At 38.9% G+C, this 18,199-nt stretch overlaps 1 protein-coding gene across 10 annotated transcripts in view; it reads left to right on the top strand.

Moving 5' to 3' along the window:
• tns1b (tensin 1b) overlaps nucleotides 1-17,278 on the top strand; it is a 319,315-nt gene extending 302,037 nt beyond the window's left edge. For 8 of the 10 annotated variants that reach the window (XM_041806324.1, XM_041806328.1, XM_041806327.1 and 5 more), the window contains 12 exons: nucleotides 166-346; nucleotides 2,539-3,569; nucleotides 5,108-5,194; nucleotides 8,545-8,673; nucleotides 8,870-8,962; nucleotides 10,471-10,548; nucleotides 10,657-10,725; nucleotides 10,896-10,922; nucleotides 11,354-11,522; nucleotides 11,819-11,887; nucleotides 12,715-12,744; nucleotides 13,015-17,278. In XM_041806324.1, the coding sequence (XP_041662258.1) occupies nucleotides 166-346; nucleotides 2,539-3,569; nucleotides 5,108-5,194; nucleotides 8,545-8,673; nucleotides 8,870-8,962; nucleotides 10,471-10,548; nucleotides 10,657-10,725; nucleotides 10,896-10,922; nucleotides 11,354-11,522; nucleotides 11,819-11,887; nucleotides 12,715-12,744; nucleotides 13,015-13,153 (2,102 nt within the window). In that variant the 3' untranslated portion in view covers nucleotides 13,154-17,278. The remainder of the gene's footprint in view (nucleotides 1-165; nucleotides 347-2,538; nucleotides 3,570-5,107; nucleotides 5,195-8,544; nucleotides 8,674-8,869; nucleotides 8,963-10,470; nucleotides 10,549-10,656; nucleotides 10,726-10,895; nucleotides 10,923-11,353; nucleotides 11,523-11,818; nucleotides 11,888-12,714; nucleotides 12,745-13,014) is intronic. The other 2 variants (XM_041806332.1, XM_041806326.1) reach the window with 1 other exon arrangement.
• Nucleotides 17,279-18,199: the final 921 nt, after the last annotated feature.

Raw genomic sequence — 18,199 nt, 5'->3', positions numbered from 1 at the left:
TATAAATCATCTTTATTAAGAATCTTTATTCAAACTGGATTTGATTTTTCTTAATGGAACTATTTCACAACAGTGCACATTTGTACAGTCACGAAAATGTTTGAGTAAGTAACATTTTTGAGTGAATTTGTGGTTCACAGTGATACTTTTCTCTGCCTCATGCAGCACCAAGAAGCTATGTGGAGTCTGTGGCCAGGTCTGCAGCGGCAGGAGGAGAGCAGCCAGCATCACCTCAGAGCGTTAGCCCACCTGCTGAGACTGCAAGCCAGCAGAGAAGTCCAAGTCCCCCATCCCACACACTGAACCCTCCTCTGTCCAGCAGCAGCCCCATCCAGAGCTCCCCGAGGTGAGTCTCATGCATTATACTCCTTTTAAATTCTCATGCAGCTCTCTTTTTATTGTTTTAACTTTCTGCTATTAGTCATTGATAGAGCCTAGAATGCAGGATTGGGTAAAGACAAGAAATCAAATCAATGAACTGATCAGATATTATAACTTCATGGCCCCTAAAATCTACTTTTTTCAGGTAAATAATCCTGTTATGATAAACAGCAAAATTGCAGTGCTAATTGAGAGTAAAATGTTAATCAAAGGTAGCGAAAAAGCAACTAATGGTTTTCTGGCTATGATATTTATTATGTAATTCCAGCTGATAGAAACTCAACACTGTGACTTTTTATTGAGAGGGAAAATGATATCAGACCAACTGTATTTTTTTGTTAATGGTAGAAGGTTGATATCTCAGGGTTAAATGTTTCAGAGTTGATCTTGACATCAGAAGTGTAATTTTAACTCCATTCTGAGTGAAATGGTCCTCATTGTTGGAGTCATTTGACAGTGTTGATCTGCCAGTGTTAGTTTAGCTTTGTAAAGAATCAGCTGATCTAAACTATGTCAAGTAGTTTCCCTTCATGCACTTGGGCAGCGTTTAGATGTGTTAGGACGTTGCCTGTTGGATTAAACCTGCTGTTCTTTTGCTTGTGTTTTTGTCGTATTGTTGTTGTTATTGATGTTAGACAAATTTGCACCATGAGTGAAGTTATCCACCGAGATAGGGTCTTGCTATGAGCTTAACCCTCTGCTTTGTTCTTGCCCAAGGAGACCCATCTTGGCACAGATTTTCAAGAGTACTGACCTTATAGATTTCCTACAATTAGGTTGTTTTCACACCTAATAGTCCGGGGGACTCAGTCCGTTTTGGAACAGAAATTGCAACATTGTTGCAAATTTCCTTTAGTTTGGTTCGCATTTATACTGCTCAAAACCCTCTGAACACCTACAACCTCTGCCCGTTAGGGGGGGCTGTCGTCACAAACAAATGGCAACCAAGAAGAAAAAAATGCGTAGAAGAAGAAGAAACCGGCAATAGATCTCCTTCTGCCGGTGTTTTTTTCCATATAAATGATAAAAAAACAAAATTTACGCTGGGGCATTACGAGCAGGCAGTGAGCTGGTGAGCTTTCCAGCATGTTGTTCTTTACATGACACGAATAAATCAGCACTGACTACAACATGTTGCTATGGCTACACAGACGCCAAGTGAGGTACCGACATGTATTTGAATGTATTAAATCACATATAAATCCATATATCATTATGCTTTATGCCACTTCCTGCCATTGGTTCACAACTTGGTCCGCTTTGCTTTCACACCTCAAACGAACTGCACCAGAGTTTGTTTGGAAGCGGACCAAGACCCCCTGTTTTCAAGCAGACTAGAGTCTGCTTGTTTGGTCCGCACCAGAGTTCATGTGAGCTTTCACACCACTCCAAACAAACCGGACTATCTGAGGAAAAACGGACTAGAGTTCGTTTAAAGCAGACAAAACAGCTCTGGTGAGAATGTGCCTTTAGTTTGGACCAATATAGATACTTTAAAATGTTAAATTTTACTCTGTATGAGTTAAATTCACACCGTCAGTTTTGCTGTCTATTTAGGAGGGATGCTGAGTAAGCATCCACACTGTTGATATCCAGTTCTTTATGATTCTTCTTCTTCTTCCGCACGTTTCAAACTTGATGCAGATTTCGGCTCTCTCAGACTTTTACAATGGCAGTAAGTGGAGAGGCTTAGAGTGATGATCTCACATTCTAGAGCATGAAAGCTGTTTTGAATGGAAGCGATACTTCCCAAACAAAGTGCTGTCCTGGAAGTTATTTGGTCCACAGAAACCAGCCAAACTTTAAAATGTAGCCACACATCTCCTCTTCCTCACGGAAAAGATTTAAAGTCAAAAGGATAAATGGTTTTCCCACAGTGAGGTTCAAAGCATAACCAACATCCCTTCAGCTGTCCATCTGTGCTAATGTTAAAATTTATCCAAGAATTATCAGTAAAAACTTTCTTAACCACTTTTGCTCTTAAAGCATGATTTCTCACTTCCCAGACATAAAACACATATCACTGCTTTTTTTATGTCTTTGGACTTTTGTTTTAGAATATATTGATTCTCTAGTTATATTGATATAATAATTCAAGGCTTTTTTTAATTGCATACTAAATGTAATGTGTCTTGATGTTTTTCCATTGTCTTCCAGTGAACAACCCTTAGCTGAGAGCAGCGTCAGCACTCCGTCCCAACCCACTACTGATTCAGGCTTCCGTTCCCAGGCAACAGAGAGTGCCAACCCCACTCCAACCCCCTCATATCAAGTCCTGAATACCCCCACTCCTTCCTACCTGGATTCTAGCTCTCCCACCTCTTCCTACCTTGGCACTACTACCCCTACACTGTCCTACCTTGGCCCCAGCACTGTATCAGGGAGCTACGGGCTGTCAGATCCCAGCCCACCCCTTTCAGAACCCTCCCAGATCACACTCAGCCATGGAAGCCCCCTTGCACAGCACAGGATAAACATCCACAGCCCTGCTCTTCAGCAGCACTCCAGTCCTAATCAGGACGGTCCCATTTTGGGTCAGCAAGCAGCACCAGCCAATGGTTTAGATGTGGGTATGGTAGGGCTGGGTAGCAGTCCCATTCTTGGTCGTCGTCCGTCTCAGGGAGCTCAGAGCAGCCCAGTCCTCAGCAGACAGACCTCTCTGGGCCAGGGGTCTCAGCGGAGCCCAATCCTCAGCAGACAGCCGTCCTTGGGCCAGCCTATGCAGAGCAGTCCTGTGCTCAGTCGACAGCCATCTATGACACATACTCAAGGGAGTCCAGTGCTGGGACGTCATCCATCTGTGTCCCAGGTGTCCCAAAGAAGCCCCAGTTTGGACCGTCACCCCATGCACAGTGGATACACCACCCCAGATGAGAGACATGGGAACCTGTCCCGACAGAGCAGCTCTTCAGGCTACCAGGGCCCACCAACTCCTTCCTTCCCCATCTCGCCTGCAGGCTACCAGGATGGGGGGATGATGGGGATGGGTTCGGGCTTCAGGCAGGGTAGTCCTGCACCAAGTTTCCAGCCACAGCTTCCAGAAAAGAGGCGCATGTCAAGTGGTGACAGACCAAACGGAGCGCTGTCTTATGGCACGATGAACGGGAAGATCATGTCCCCGATGAGTGGAGGAGGAACTCCTGGATACTTCCACACTCTCTCAGACTTCTCAAGGTTCAACATGCCAGGTAAGGGCTCATTTTGCAACCTTTATTTATTTACCTAACAAGAAGAAACTCAAATCAGTCGAGTGGCTTACTGGCCACCATCTAAGGGGGACTGTTGCCCATTTATGCTGTTTTCTCAATGTTATTAAACAGGAGAGGTTCATAAAGGTCATGGTTTGGTTTAAACCTCATTTTTGAGGTCAAGCTTTAAGTACAGGCGGTATCAGTCTTCATCCCTCTGTGCTTTAAAAAACAGGAAGCCTGTGCAAATTAGTGCATTTCTTTTCCTTTCTGTTGGATTAGTCTGTTATCATATTTGCATATGAGGCAAAAAATGTGTATGGGCAGCTGCAGTTATTTAAATTTTAACTGACAAATTTCCATTGACTTTTGTATAACTGCCTTGCTCGTCCATCCCTAGTGTGTTTGCAACCACATTTTTTGTGATAACCTGATAGACTAGATAGACTGTTTCATATATCCATTGCATGGATATTTCACATTCATCTGGGATAGCCTGCTATCATGGTGTCTGGGAAGGGCAGGGTTAAAAAGAAAAAAAATGTCTGATGGGGACTGGACAGATGTTCTGTCACATTCATCACCGGCCAATCAGAGCGACAAAATGTCATGTAGTAGAACGCACACACAGCGCTCCAAAAAACCAACCGGTAAACACTACCGTAGTTTAGGAGCTGTGGATTATGATGTGGATTAAGTGCCGTGGTCGGTCAGGAGAAGAGAGAAAACTTCTTCTCCACCAAGAAGAGCTTACAGTTTGGCTCTTTGCTCTTGTTTTAATAAAGAAATGTGGTCCAGTTCTGATTAAACTGCCGCTATACCAATGCTACAGCCAAGCTAACTGCCCCACCAGCTCCCTTTGTATATACGGACAAATGCTACACCCCCTGCCCCCTTTCCCCTGTAACTCTTGCAAACTCATGTCGAAGCAGGTTGGCGCAGGGGCAGAAACATCTTTTCCGCCATGGAAAGTGTTTAATGCTGTTTCTTGCTCTTCAAAGTATAAAGAAATGTTGTCCAGTTGTGTTAAAACTGCTGCCGTACACCACTAAGCTAACTGTGAGTAACATGGAAGTTGCTGTTGGCTCACAGTACAACTAAACCCTTCCTGAAGCTACCTCCTTGTTCTTCTCAAATGAAGCTGATTGGCCCAGACAGCATCTGGTTTGCTACAAACAATGCAGACATGAGCTGTGCAAGATTTAGAAAAAAATTAATGACATAGTCTGGCCAATCCATCTGTTTTGCAAGGTTGTTTTTGTGATACATTTAGTCCAATTTAAGCACACAGCTCCTGAATACAGAGAGAACTTTGTAGAGGTTAGCATGCAAAGCATCATCAGCAGTTTAGAAGATAATAACGAATGCATTCTAAGTTTTTAAGGTGAATCATTGTATAAATTGTCTGCAGTCATACTGTACAAGGTAGGCTGATTCTTTCATAGTTTTTTCAGCAATGCAGTGGCTATATATTTGACATTTTATGCTTATGTTATGTTATTCTGTGACAATCTATGACATTCCTCGTCTTCTTGCAGATGGCAGTCCAGAGAGCAGGCTCAATGTCAAGTTTGTCCAAGACACATCCAAGTACTGGTACAAGCCAGACATTTCCAGGGAGCAAGGTGAGATTCTTAGGGACTTTCCCTTCAAACAGCCTTTAGGCACATTTATTTGTTTGTCTTGCTCTTTGATTTCCACCTTTCTTTTAACCAAACACCAACATTTGGATGGCTCTTTTCAACTGATGTTGTAGTTTTTGGTGATTTGAAACACATTTGTCTGGACGTTATTGTATTCCAGTTAGGTAAAAATCATCCTACTATATGGGTCTATATTGATTCTGTTAGGGTATTTAAAAAAAAATTCTAAGGTGGTTTAGGAGACTAAACACTGCTGATAAATGAATGCAAACAATGCAACAGTTTGATATTCATGGTTACATAAGCCTCAAAACATGCATTTACAGTTATAGACACATCTCTGAACACATGATTAGTTGTTAGGTCAACGTCTAAAGATTTCTGCATCTGCTCATGGCCAGTATTGGATGTACCATGTTAAATATAAGCACATGCGTCAGTGCAGTGACATCACACTCACAGTTTATACTTAGTGCCATGTGCTCCCAGAAGAAAAGCCACACCACATGTACAGAATTAGAAAACATCTGCATGTGTTGCTCATCTCATCCATCTTCCTTCCTTAAACTATCACATATGGACGAGCTGAGTCATTGAACTTAAACGGTGAAGTAATGAATCTGAACAATGGAGTGTCCTAAACAAAGTGTCATGTTGGAAGTTGTTCTTTTATTAAACACAGGCGACGGCAGTTTTTCAAACTGATTCAGGACATTTGTTTTAGTTTCACTTTATCCTGAAACTCGCTGACTTTCTCTGACCTCTAAAGTCTTTTAGCCATATTCCCTAGTGCAGTTTAAAGGACAAGCTTTACCATTCTCATTGATTCAACACTACATCTTCATATTTTATATTTGTTTCATTTTTTTAAGCAGATATAACTATATCTGTGCCAACTATTCACCATCTGAGTTCCTTGTAACTAACTTTTTTTCCAACAGGCCCTAATCTTACCAAATCAAGTACATTTTGCATCTGTATGTACAGAATAAAATTCTTATTCTAAATGTTTTTTCAAAAGTTATTATGATTGATCCTTGTAATGACAATCATTCAGAGAAATGTAACCCCCCCCCCAAAAAAGTATGGATGACACGCTATCCACTGCAACAAAAACTGACAACAAAGTTTTCTGATTGATCAAAACACCATGGAGTTGGGAGCATGCAAAAACAAGGTAAAATACTGCAGCAACCCCACAAACCTCCATCTACTCAGGACAAGACACCATCCTGTTAAGCTGTGGGTAACAATGATTAGGCTTGCTGCACCAGGCCGTCCCAACCAGCACTGATAACACTTTCAAAGCAAAATTTCCCTTAATTGTTAGAGGTCCACTGGCTATTTTGCCATTTTATTAATTTTCTTTTGACAAAATAATCCACTCAGAAAATGTATGCCATGCTCATGTTTGGTATAATCCTTTCTGGCATTACCTCAACTTTATAAAATGAAAACTATATATACAGTACTTAACAAATTTATTAGACCACCTGTTTCAGAGACCAGCATCATGAAGTGCTTTAATGCGGACTCTTCATTTTCAGTGAGCTCTCCACGTTTTACCATTTTGAACAGGAATGAAGAATTTCAAACTGAATTCACCTTTTTATACCCAAATTTGAGCCGGCTCACTGGGCTTCTCTGAGAAGTCAGAAATTAATCAAGCATAACATTCAACCACTAAAACTCATTTTTCTGTTCAGGAATGCAAGCAAATAACTATTATTTGACATATTAATCAAGAAACAATAATGTGCTTTACTATTTTTTCAGTTTTTTTAAATCAGTAAATTTGAAAATTCATGGATAACAATAATAATTATATTTTTGCTTTAAAAGTATCATTTGGGTTAAAGAGCTTCTACATATTGGTGTATTAACCATTGCAGAAACATAAAAAAATGATTTTGGTTTTACCAATTTTTACCAATGCTGTTAATTTAGGGCAGCTGTGGCATAAACCTTACTTTGGGAGGTGGTCTAATAAATTTTTATATTTTTTATTTTAATTCATTGTATAGGGCCTCCAAAAACACAATACCCCACAAAAATTGATTTTTATAAACTGGTATTGAAAACAATATATCTTCATTTTAAAAAAGAAATTACAATATGAAGAAATTATGAAAAAATACCAGTGCCAGTCCTGTATAGCATGGCCGACTGTCCCCTATGTGTAGCATAAATTTTTATGTCAAATTAAAATGATCATGTTTCCTGTTTTACTTGGCCTATTGACTTCAGACAAAAACTGAAAGAAAGCTTAAAGATCATGCTTTCCACACAAAGTGGTTGCAATGCAGAATGTCGCTTTGTTTTCATGTTGTCATGTGACAAAAGTAGGGCACGATGAAATCATGCCGGCGTGATCTTGGACCCCTAAGGGCTACCTTCTTAAAAGACTCAGAAGATCACAAGCAGAAGTTATGCTTAATTTGCAGAGACTGGGTGCAGTTTAGCATAGTGGGTAGAGCAAGCACCCATATACAAAGGCTGGGGTCCTCAACGCATTGGTCCTAGGATCGATTCCTGGTTTTGGCACTGTTTGGTGCATGTCTTCCCCCACTCTCTCACCCTATATATGCTAATTTGCCCTGTTTTACCAATGTGAAAACAGGAAGCTCCAGCAACAGTTGAAGTTCAGACAACTTTATTAGGCAGACAATTTGCACTTGTGGCCTTCATCAGGGTCATGGAGACACACATTGTTAACATGTTTGACCGATGTGGCTGTCGATATCTGGTAAAACAAGGTAAATATGAGTCTCTATTGATCATTTTCTTCTCAATTTTGGCCCAGAGACACACATGGCTCAGATTAAAAAAATAGGCAAGTCTTCTACTCTCTAGATTTTCTGTGTGTGAAGGACATCTGGTTCATGGTCCATAGGCAGTCATGCAGGCAGTCTGAAAGCCCTGAATGTTTTACCATGCAAATTAAATGAAAATCAAGCCTTGATGCTGCTGAGACCTGGCCACCATGCATTTAATCTGAAATTGCCATTAGTTGAATGCAGATGCAAGACAAAAAGCATTCTTAAAATATACAAGTGGACCCACTTAAACTGATAGTTAAGGCAATGCAAAGCAAGTTTATTTGTAAAGCACATTTTAACAACAACTCAGTTAAATAAAAAGCAAAATATCATTGTTGCATGAAGAAAAAAGACGTAAAGCAAGAAGACAATGCCCCATTAATTCTTTATCTTTTTTAAAATCAGTGAAAATGACCAAAAAGATGTTTTTCTCTCCTTATTGTGCAGCTCAGACCTAATCTCATAATTAATGTTCAGATCATTTAAAATAACTGGATGTCATCTGTATTCCAGCTATTGGCCTGCTCAGAGAGAGGGAACCTGGAGCTTTTGTTATTCGGGACAGTCACTCGTTCAGGGGAGCTTATGGTCTGGCCATGAAGGTGGCTTCTCCCCCACCCTCTGTGCATCAGAGCAAGAAAGGTAAGGGTTAGGATGTTGGTTTTACATGCATGTCTATTTCAAAGCTGCTACCCATATATCAACTATTTAGCTGGGTGACATCAGAGCTTTTCTTCCCCAGTATTTTGGTCTTAGGTCTGAGTGAAGAACCTGATATCTAAATAATGAATCTTTGAGGTGATGTCTCATGGGCCCCTGTCCTTTTTTGTTGCTGTAGGGGACGTTGCTAATGAGCTGGTGAGGCACTTCCTGATTGAGAGCAGCCCTAAAGGAGTGAAGCTGAAGGGTTGTCCCAACGAGCCTTACTTTGGTAAGTTAAAACCTGCTGTGATCTTTCAGTCTGAACTACAAACTCACATTTAAACACATGATTGTAAAGGAAGGAAGAGTTTAAAAAGAGAAAAACTCAAACATGAACGCTCCTTCTCTGCCTCTGTGTCTGAAACAGATCTGCAGCTCTCTCCAAGTTTTCCAACATGTAATTCTTCTCTAATTATAGTATTGACCGAAGGGATCTAACTCTTGTTCTGCCTACTAATTACAAAACAAGGCTGTATGACGTTTGTTTGTCTGAGTCAGTGTGTTTGTGTGCTAGAACACAGAAACACAAAGATCCTCTGCCAAATCCCAAAGTGGCCAAGCTGACTTCTGGGAACTTTTTTGTCCGTCTTTGTGTCCTATCCTTCTTCCTTCCTTTTAGATTCTTATCTCAATATAATGAACTGTCTTTATGTGTTACCTCTATCTTAAACATTTTCATTCTATAACTATTTAACAAAGTTTTGGTGTTGTGATTTCTCTATGAAACTTCCCAGAACAGGAATAAAAACGAGGACTGTCAGTTTGGTTAAATGTTATATAATTATTGTCTTTTGCTGTTTCTCTGAATGCTTGTTTATAGTTGTTTGAGTTGCAGTTATGTAGCATGTCTGTTAAATAGTATTGCTGAAAGCAGTGCAGTTGGGTACAAAGCTTAGACTGTCAAGAGAGGTTGACAGAGCCTAATGTTGCCAAAACTAATACTTATTTGAAAGCTTGTATTGTAAGCTGTAAGTAAGTAAATGGGGGGGGTTCTTCCACGACAGATTTCCCTCATGGGAAAATAAAGTGTATCGTATCGTATTGTATCACATGACTCCAAGAGGCAGTTTGGAAGTGGAGGTGCAATGTCACAGCAGCAGAGATGACAATGGCTGAGAGTTTTAAAGACAAACTAATAAACAAAGTTATAATTCTCCACATCCTTACTTTCTGATCAGTTGGGATGGATATTTCTGTTTCAGAAACCTGTTAAATAATAAAAAAGAAGAACAGTGCTGCAGTAAAAAAAGTGACTGTGCAAGTGGTGACTTTCAGTTGAATGTGTCTTTGGCTTTTTGTGTTAGTTATGCATACAGTGGCAGCATTACATATATGTGTGCGGATAAAAATGTTGGAAACAAAGTGCAGCTGATGTGTTCTGACCACCCGTCTGAGCTGATCTGTTGTTACTATTGATTACTGATAATAGTATGTCAGTTCTGATCTCAGTTAATGTTATAATAACCTCCTTAAGTGTTTCCATGTTTGTAGTTTACATCGCACACATCGCGGTCTGAACTCTCTTGTATATTTACAAGAATGCTAATGGCATACCTGGACGTGTATATGCAAACCTAAGGTGAATCAGCAAGTAAATCTCTGGTCTTTGGCCTGTATAAATGGTCCTGAGGACCTGTATGAGCGCTGCAGGTTCAAATACACCATGCTCAGTTCCTGTGACATGTTCTTTCAAAGGTAAGTGTTTGTTTCTTATGCTGTCCTGTGTTTTTATTTCAGGCTGCCTGTCTGCCTTGGTCTACCAACACGCCATCACACCCCTGGCCCTACCCTGCAAACTACTTATCCCCGCTACAGGTCAGTGATACAAACATTTCTACATGACTTGTTATTTCTATGCAAACAACTACATTAAAGGTAGATGTGAGGCAAAATTTCTTACTTGCCCACACGTGTTTTCTGTAGATCTCTTAGAGGAAACGACTGAAGTAGCAGCACCAAATCCACTGGCTGAGAGGCTGAAACAAGGAGCAGGTAAAAAAATGAACTCTGATGACAATCTGTGTTTTTGAGATTTAAATTCAACCAAAGCAGCTGTGAGATATTAGGACATGAATGTTAAAATATATGTATCCTGACTCACATTGCTGTATTTACTCTGATGGATCACTCATACTGACAACATCACATCCTTGTTACCCCAGTGCAGAGGGCCCCTGCTGATTCCCATGGTAAACCCCAGTGCACTTTTACTTGGAAACCCTCACCTGGAATGTGCATCCCATGTGTCTGTCAATTGCTTATGTTAAGACCTGCACCATTTACTGATATCAGATTATCAACAGAATTACTTGAGGTGTTTTAGACTTTGTTTGTTAACACTAGTGCCTAGCTTTTCCTCCATAACAGGCAGAATGTTTTTATGTGGAATGATTTGGATGGATTTGTTTCTTAAACTGTTTGACCCGAGCTTTGTTCCAGCAGCATGAGAGGAAATTAATATTTTTTGCATGACCAGGACCAAAAGAAGCATTAATAACATTTTTAACTAGTTTATTTTGGAATTAATACCTGCAGCTCAAGTTTCTCCACTGAAAATGCCTCCCTTTGTGCCAATTTTGACAGCTCTGATTTCTAAGTGGTATTTCTGCTCTCTTCCCAGCATGCAACGTGCTGTACATCAACTCAGTGGAGATGGAGTCCCTGACGGGCCCTCAGGCTGTTTCTAAGGCCATATCTGAGACACTGGCTGCCTCCTCTCCATCTACTGCCACTATCGTGCACTTCAAGGTGTCGTCACAAGGCATCACGCTGACTGACAACCAGAGGAAGTAAGTCCAAGAGCTTCTTATTGTATAACCTCTCGAGATTTTACTGCAGACAGTTCTGGGTCTCTATTCTAACATTGTTTTTAAAAGCAAATACTGAAAAGTATTCATCAATGAATAACAATAAAATAGTTATCCAAAGTCATTCAAAAAGAATATGCATAAAACACGCTATGATATTTATTATATCTGTCATGGTCTGGTAAAGAAGTATTTAAATAGAGAAAGCTAAAAGCTTGAAAATTAAGCCAAACAGTTAAATTCTAATGAAGTCTTTTTGTGTTTTGCTACATTTTCAGGCTTTTCTTCCGACGCCACTACCCAAGCAACACTGTCACGTTCTGCGATATTGACCCTCAGGAGAGAAAGTAAGTACTGAAACATCAAAATTATTACTTGAAAATCAAGTCATGATTTGTTAAACACAACTCTACTCCACTTTGGGATGATTTCTGTTATTACTAGTGATGCACTAATGCATTGGTTCAACATAGGGTAGGGCAGTGGTTTCCAGCCTGGGGTCCGGGATCCCCTAGGCGCACCAAAGACCTCAGGGGGAATGCTCTGCTCGCTCTGCTTTGAGGATGTCATAGTTAGATTAGCATATGTTAGGTAAAATAATGATAAAACACTTAATGAACAGTTTATACAATGGTCTTTTGGTAAGAAAAAACGTTTGGAGCCATTTTCTTAGGGTTTTATCAGTGAAACAGCTCAACAACATGTTTAGAATTTTTTGTGCATGTTTTGGGGGGGCTCAGCTTTGCCTTAAATACGAGTAGGGGGGGTCTAAGGAAAAATGGTTGGGAACAACCGGGGTAGGGGATATCCGCTCTATTGATGGACTCTGGCAAATAATGTGGCATAAGCTGATCAGTAGCAGGTATTTATCTGTTATGTAGTATCAATAGTTCACCTAGCTGCTGATTTAGAGAAGAGGATTTTTATCAGGTAGAAGTTGTGAACTGGTGTGGCAAACTCTGATCTGTATTTTTGATCACACATTAGAAAATGCTAGAATTTTGAGTCTTGTACCAAAAGAAGTGCATGTCTGCACTGTTTTTTCACACAGCTGTAGTGGCTCTGATTTTCACAAACAGCATTTCTCGAACTATTACTAAAATTAGTAGACATTAGCACATAAATCAGCTCTGTGATTTCAGCCTAACTTAAAATTTCCTTTGAATTTTCACAGATGGAACAAACCTGAGGGAGGCCCAGCCAAGTAAGTACTCCTTTTGTAATGAGACTCTCTATATGAGGCTGAACGGTGAACATTGCTACAGTCAGGGCTGGGGGATCTGGACAGAGTCATATCTCATTATTTACAGTATAGGTCTTAGTCATCTATATTTATAGATCATCTATATTTATGTGATTTGGTAAAATTTGCTCCATTCACAGCTAAATCAAAAATACTGAGTTTATCCTCAGTCCAGTGCTTGGATATGGATGCTCTTACTGTTTTATTACATCTCTTACTTTGTCTTTTCAGGCTGTTTGGGTTTGTGGCACGCAAGCAGGGAAGCACAACCGACAACGTCAGCCACCTCTTCGCTGAGATGGACCCTGATCAGCCCGCCAGCGCCATCGTCAGCTTCGTCTCGAAGATGATCGCCTCGCAGAAACGATGAAAGCTGTCAGCAAACCCTGGCGCTTTTTTAAATGCCTTTGGTTATTCCCTTTTCCTTTTAACCACAGACACTTAACTTTCCTTTTGGACATTTAAGCCTTCGGTTCTAAGCGTCACCTTAGTTTTCCTGCTCTTTTACATTTATGTTGTGTCTGTTTGTCTGTAAGCAAGGACAGACTGAATGAGAGTGTATATGCGAGAGCGAGTGGCTTGCATGCATGTGCTTTTCTTCTTGGGCGGACTTGAGAACGGACCAGAGGAAGTGCAGGATGGGGCGGGCTGTGTGTGACAACGGGACGGGAGGTGGATCTGATCTCCCTGGCAGGGTAAAACATGAACAGAAAGAGGGAATGACATTGTGTGTGCAAATGTTATTTTTTTAGCAGTTGTCTCATTTTTTTATTTTTTTAAAGAAGAAGTCAAGTTGTGTGATGTAAAGGTGGATTGTAAATCTATCAGGCTTTTGACTGGTCAACCAAAGATTTTAAAAAAGTAGTCAGGGCACGTATAGTGTGCCACTGTCGGAGGGTCAGAAGTATTCTTTTTGTAAAACAAATATGGCTGCTTAATCAAAATACTGAACTGTCTCTTTTCTGTATGTACTGATACTGTAGGTCAATTCTGCACCGCTGCAGGCACCGTTTGCAGCCGGTTACGTCTCTGTAAATATTCTAGATTGCTTTATGAGTAGGACTGTTATAGATGACATTTGGTGCCTGACTTTATTTTGTAACGCAGAGCTTTGTAAGAAAAAAAAAAGATTATAACTCTTCCAGGCTGTCTTAAATATGCAAATAGCCAAATTAGAAAAGAGGGTTGTTCTCTAAAGATCCACAGGTCCTTCCTGTTTGATGCAGTAGTGTCGCTAAATAAGAAAAAAAAAAAAAAACTTAAAAATATGACTGTTTGAGGTCTAAAGTGTTATACAAAGGTGTGCTAGGGCCACTCTAAAAAGACAAAAAGCAAAGCATCAGCTAATTTTCTGCACAAAATCCAGTTTTTATCTCGTAAATTCACATGCAACCAAATTCAGAGTATTTGAGTTTTAAAAATGTGTAAATTTAAGAGAAAAGCTTTGAAATATTTCACTTAAAAGTTGTGAGTTTTGTCTTAGATAACTCAGAAACTTTAAGATAATAAGTTTAAAAAATGATAACACTGTAAAGTAGTAAATTTTCAAGTAACACTGGTTGGTTCAGACTTGTCTTCTGAATAGGACGTCATGTAGGCAATGGCGAACTAACTCCTGATGGGGGGCAAGTGATGATTTCTGCAAAGACAAAATATTACCAAAAAAGCCATGTTTTAGCTGATTAGAACTTTGCCAAGCAAAGTGTGAAATAAAAACATTCTTAGTTTTGAGCTACTTTTGTGTCCTGAAAGTAGTAAAATGTTCACACACAAAAAAAGGAAAAAAAAAAACTCTGAGAGAAATGGCAGCAGGCAGGAATTAAAAAGCCTAAAGCCTGGATCTAAAGCCTTGTGTGACCAGTTTTGTTTAGTATTTTTGTCATAGTTTAGAACGTTAAACTCTGATCTTACGCGTGTTTCCTCAGCTTATGTCCATCCAGTCTTGTTTGTTGTGATGAGAAATTAGTCTCTTTTAATAGATCAAGATCATTTGGCTCAGCTCAGTAGAGCTGGTTATTTTGTTCCCAGAGGCTCTTCGTTTGGTACCCATTTGGCTATTTAAATGTGGACTAAATAACGACAAAGGATGGAGGAAAGAAAACTGGGATTGAATTGGGCGCTCATTACTATATTAGAGAGAAGTTTTGTAGAACAGGTTTGTTCGTGAATGGCGCATCATTTCTTGGTTGCTTACCCCCACAAGGTTTATTTGGTTGATATTATAATACTGTATCAATTAAGAGCATGTTTGTGACAAAATGAGGAATTTCTATGATGTTAAAGGGTCTCAGCTAACCTATTGGCTCAGATTGCAAACAACCTATAGCCTCGGTTTACAGAAATGTCTTTTCAAAGGTAGGATGCTAAAGATAATGTGATGATTATAGGCTTAAATCACAATTGTTTCCTTCTTGCTCAATTCCAGTGTAGAGTGAATTTTTTTCAAATACAGGATTTATGCAAGGCAACTGCTTAATCTGATATGATTTTCCTCCAACAGGCAAAATTTGAGTTCTTTCCTGCAAATTTAGGACTTTTTAAAAAGATTATTTTGGGGGCTTTTTGCCTTTATTTAGATAGGATAGCTGAAGAGAAATATGGGGAAAGAGTGGGGGAAAGACATCACCGAGACCAGGAATCAATCCCACAACCAGTGCACCCAAATTAAGGACACTTTAAATTAGATAATTTCAAGTTTTTCCACATAAGTTTACTGTATTGTTTAACCCCAAAAGTCTGGGTTTGGTTTCTCATAAATTTACAACTCTATAATCTAAGTTTTTCTCTTGAAAATTTACAAATCCCTTAATTTTTAAATTGTGATTTAGAGTGGCTCTAATGTGCTGTTGTAGAATCATATGAATACAAGGCAAACACCCAGAAGAAGACCTTTAGACTGTTGCATCTGCACATTTTTTCCAACAAGCATAGATTAGAATCTCGACTCAAAGTCGCCATTATTCTGCTCTCATTTCACAGCTGCAACGTTTCACTCACTACTGAAGGGCCTAAAGTTGCTTGTAGAGGATGATCTTTATTAAAAATATCCTCTGGCTACACTCTATCTTCATTTTTCTATCTTAAACGTCTCAATTTATAGAAAAAAGCTCTTTGCGTCAGCCGGCCAAAACTGTTAACACCCACACCCTACCCAAAAGTAAGCTATTCATATAAATATACATATATAGATATATATAAAAACTTCCAAACAGTGACTTAAGATATTTATTTTTTTGCTTTGTTGCTCTATGTTATCCTGTATACATGTATTATAAAGTATACATCAAATTTACTGAATGCGAGAAGAAAAGATTGCTTTTATTCTGGCTGAAGTGCGTTGACATATAAGATGTAAAGTGTGTGCATTTCAAAGTGTATCACTGTTGTTTTTGAATGTTTATTTCACAGCATTACTTCTTTTGTTAACATTCTTGTTTTCTTGGAGGCTTTTTTAAAGAGAGGGGGGAATATTTTGTATGAAAGATTGTCGTTACAAATGTCCAAATTGGAGTTTTTCCTAAAAAGATGCCAACATAATTGTATTAACTTAAACCTGTCGAGAGGAGAAGTTGTCCAAGTTTAGCACTTAAATGTTGAAGTATTATCAGTGTGTTTAGACGTGTAAAAGCAGAAGGTTCGGACACATTTCATGTCATGCATCAAGTGGAGGCAGACTCCTTTTTTCCTAAAATGATCTAAATGGGAAATCAGTCTGATCAGTTAGTGTTTGCTGCCCTCTTGTGGTAGAAAGATGATTGGAAAAGGAGCCACATATTATCCTTATACAGTGTTTTAGCTGTGAAGTTAATGAGGAATTTAATCAAAGAGGAAAGATTTTATGTTGATTTGTATAATAGTTTTCTTAGCAAATACCTTTTTTAACCCCTGATTTTGAAGTCCCATTCAAGGAATGAGTAGAAGAATTCAAACTCCCTCCTTTATGATGCTCTAGTAACAGCTGGCAGCATGCTAACTAATTAAATAAGGGTTAGTTTAGGGGCATACATTTAAATCAGTGTACTCCTTTAAAATAAATAAAATACAGCACTTACAGGGCTTTTCCAGTATTTATTAGAAAGAGCTTGCATGCTCCACTCAAACTGTAAGCTGAACACTGCTGACTGTAATATGTAAACACAGTATCCTCCAGTCTTCTCAGCCCTTTCCAGAAACATGCCATCAGTAGTTATCAGGTTTTCATTTGACAACAGTGTCTCGACCCGGCCTGTGAGACAAAAGAGTCGATATTTTTGCCTTCTTAGTGCTTGCTGAGAATAAAAGGGTGCCCTCCACTTTGAACTGAATGTTAATCATTTGTTTGCCAAGACAGAAACTCCAGAAACGTCTGCCCACTACGACAGATCAGTCTGGACTGTAGAATGTGTGTGAATGAGCTACTATGCCTGTATAGAGCTTTGTCATTTTTTTGGTTTGCTACATTGTATGGCTTTTACTATTTCTGATGAAAAACACATTAAAAAGCAGTACAAATCAAGTCTGGTTTTTATTTTTGTTCAGAATACACTTTTAACAGTGCGCAGAAGGCCTAGTGGTTAGGACGCGTCCCACGTATGCTGGCAGCTCAGGCCATGCAGTTTTCACTCTAGGAACTTGAGGTTTGAGGTCATTTTTCTATTAGGATGTTAAACTTTATTAGTTTTGAATTATCCTGATATTACAATATTCTCATCTATAAATACATGAGCGCTCTAAAGCATGGGAGGAGCGAGGGGATGGTTTATGGGGCTTAAGCCCTGAATGCTTTCTGAAAAGCCCAGAATTTTTCTGGTAGTATTCCGCTTTTGAGTGCGTTGCTGGATAAATGCAGAAAGAAATAAGCAATAAACAACTGGGCCTTGCTGATCACAGCATGAAAATGTAATTTTTAAAGCCCAATTTATTTATTTATTTTTTTAAAAGATCTTTTTTTACCTTTAAGAACTAATGTACCAAAGTGAAATCGGGATATAAAAAAAAAACATGACATGCAGTTTTACTTTTTTTTTTAAATTAAATAAAAAAAAAAAATCCCAATTCCGTGTTTACAGTTGGAATTCTTAGGGGCTACAAAAAAACAAAATTCTAATTTTTTTTTTTCTCAGAATTCTGACCATTTCTTTGAATTAAAAAAAACAAATAAAAAAAACAAATAAATACAATTTAATGGCCCTAATCATCTTCTGTGCTTATACACTCACTGAAATTTAAAAAGTACCTTTACCACTGTTCTAAAAATACAATTTTCAACATTTTTATGACAAAATCAATATCTCTAACCCCAATTGTGGCTTTTTATGTCCTTTTTTTTAAATGCATAGTTGCATTTTTAACTTTTACACCAAATTCTTACTCTACCTATGCAATGATACTTTAAAATAAACTTTAGACATTGTTAGGAGGTAAAAGATAATTATTG

The sequence above is a fragment of the Cheilinus undulatus genome, linkage group 15 (genome assembly GCF_018320785.1).
Source record: "Cheilinus undulatus linkage group 15, ASM1832078v1, whole genome shotgun sequence".
Lineage (NCBI taxonomy): Eukaryota > Metazoa > Chordata > Actinopteri > Labriformes > Labridae > Cheilinus > Cheilinus undulatus.
The sequence above is the reverse complement of the archived record's forward strand: the minus strand, read 5'-3'. Positions and strand labels throughout refer to the sequence as shown.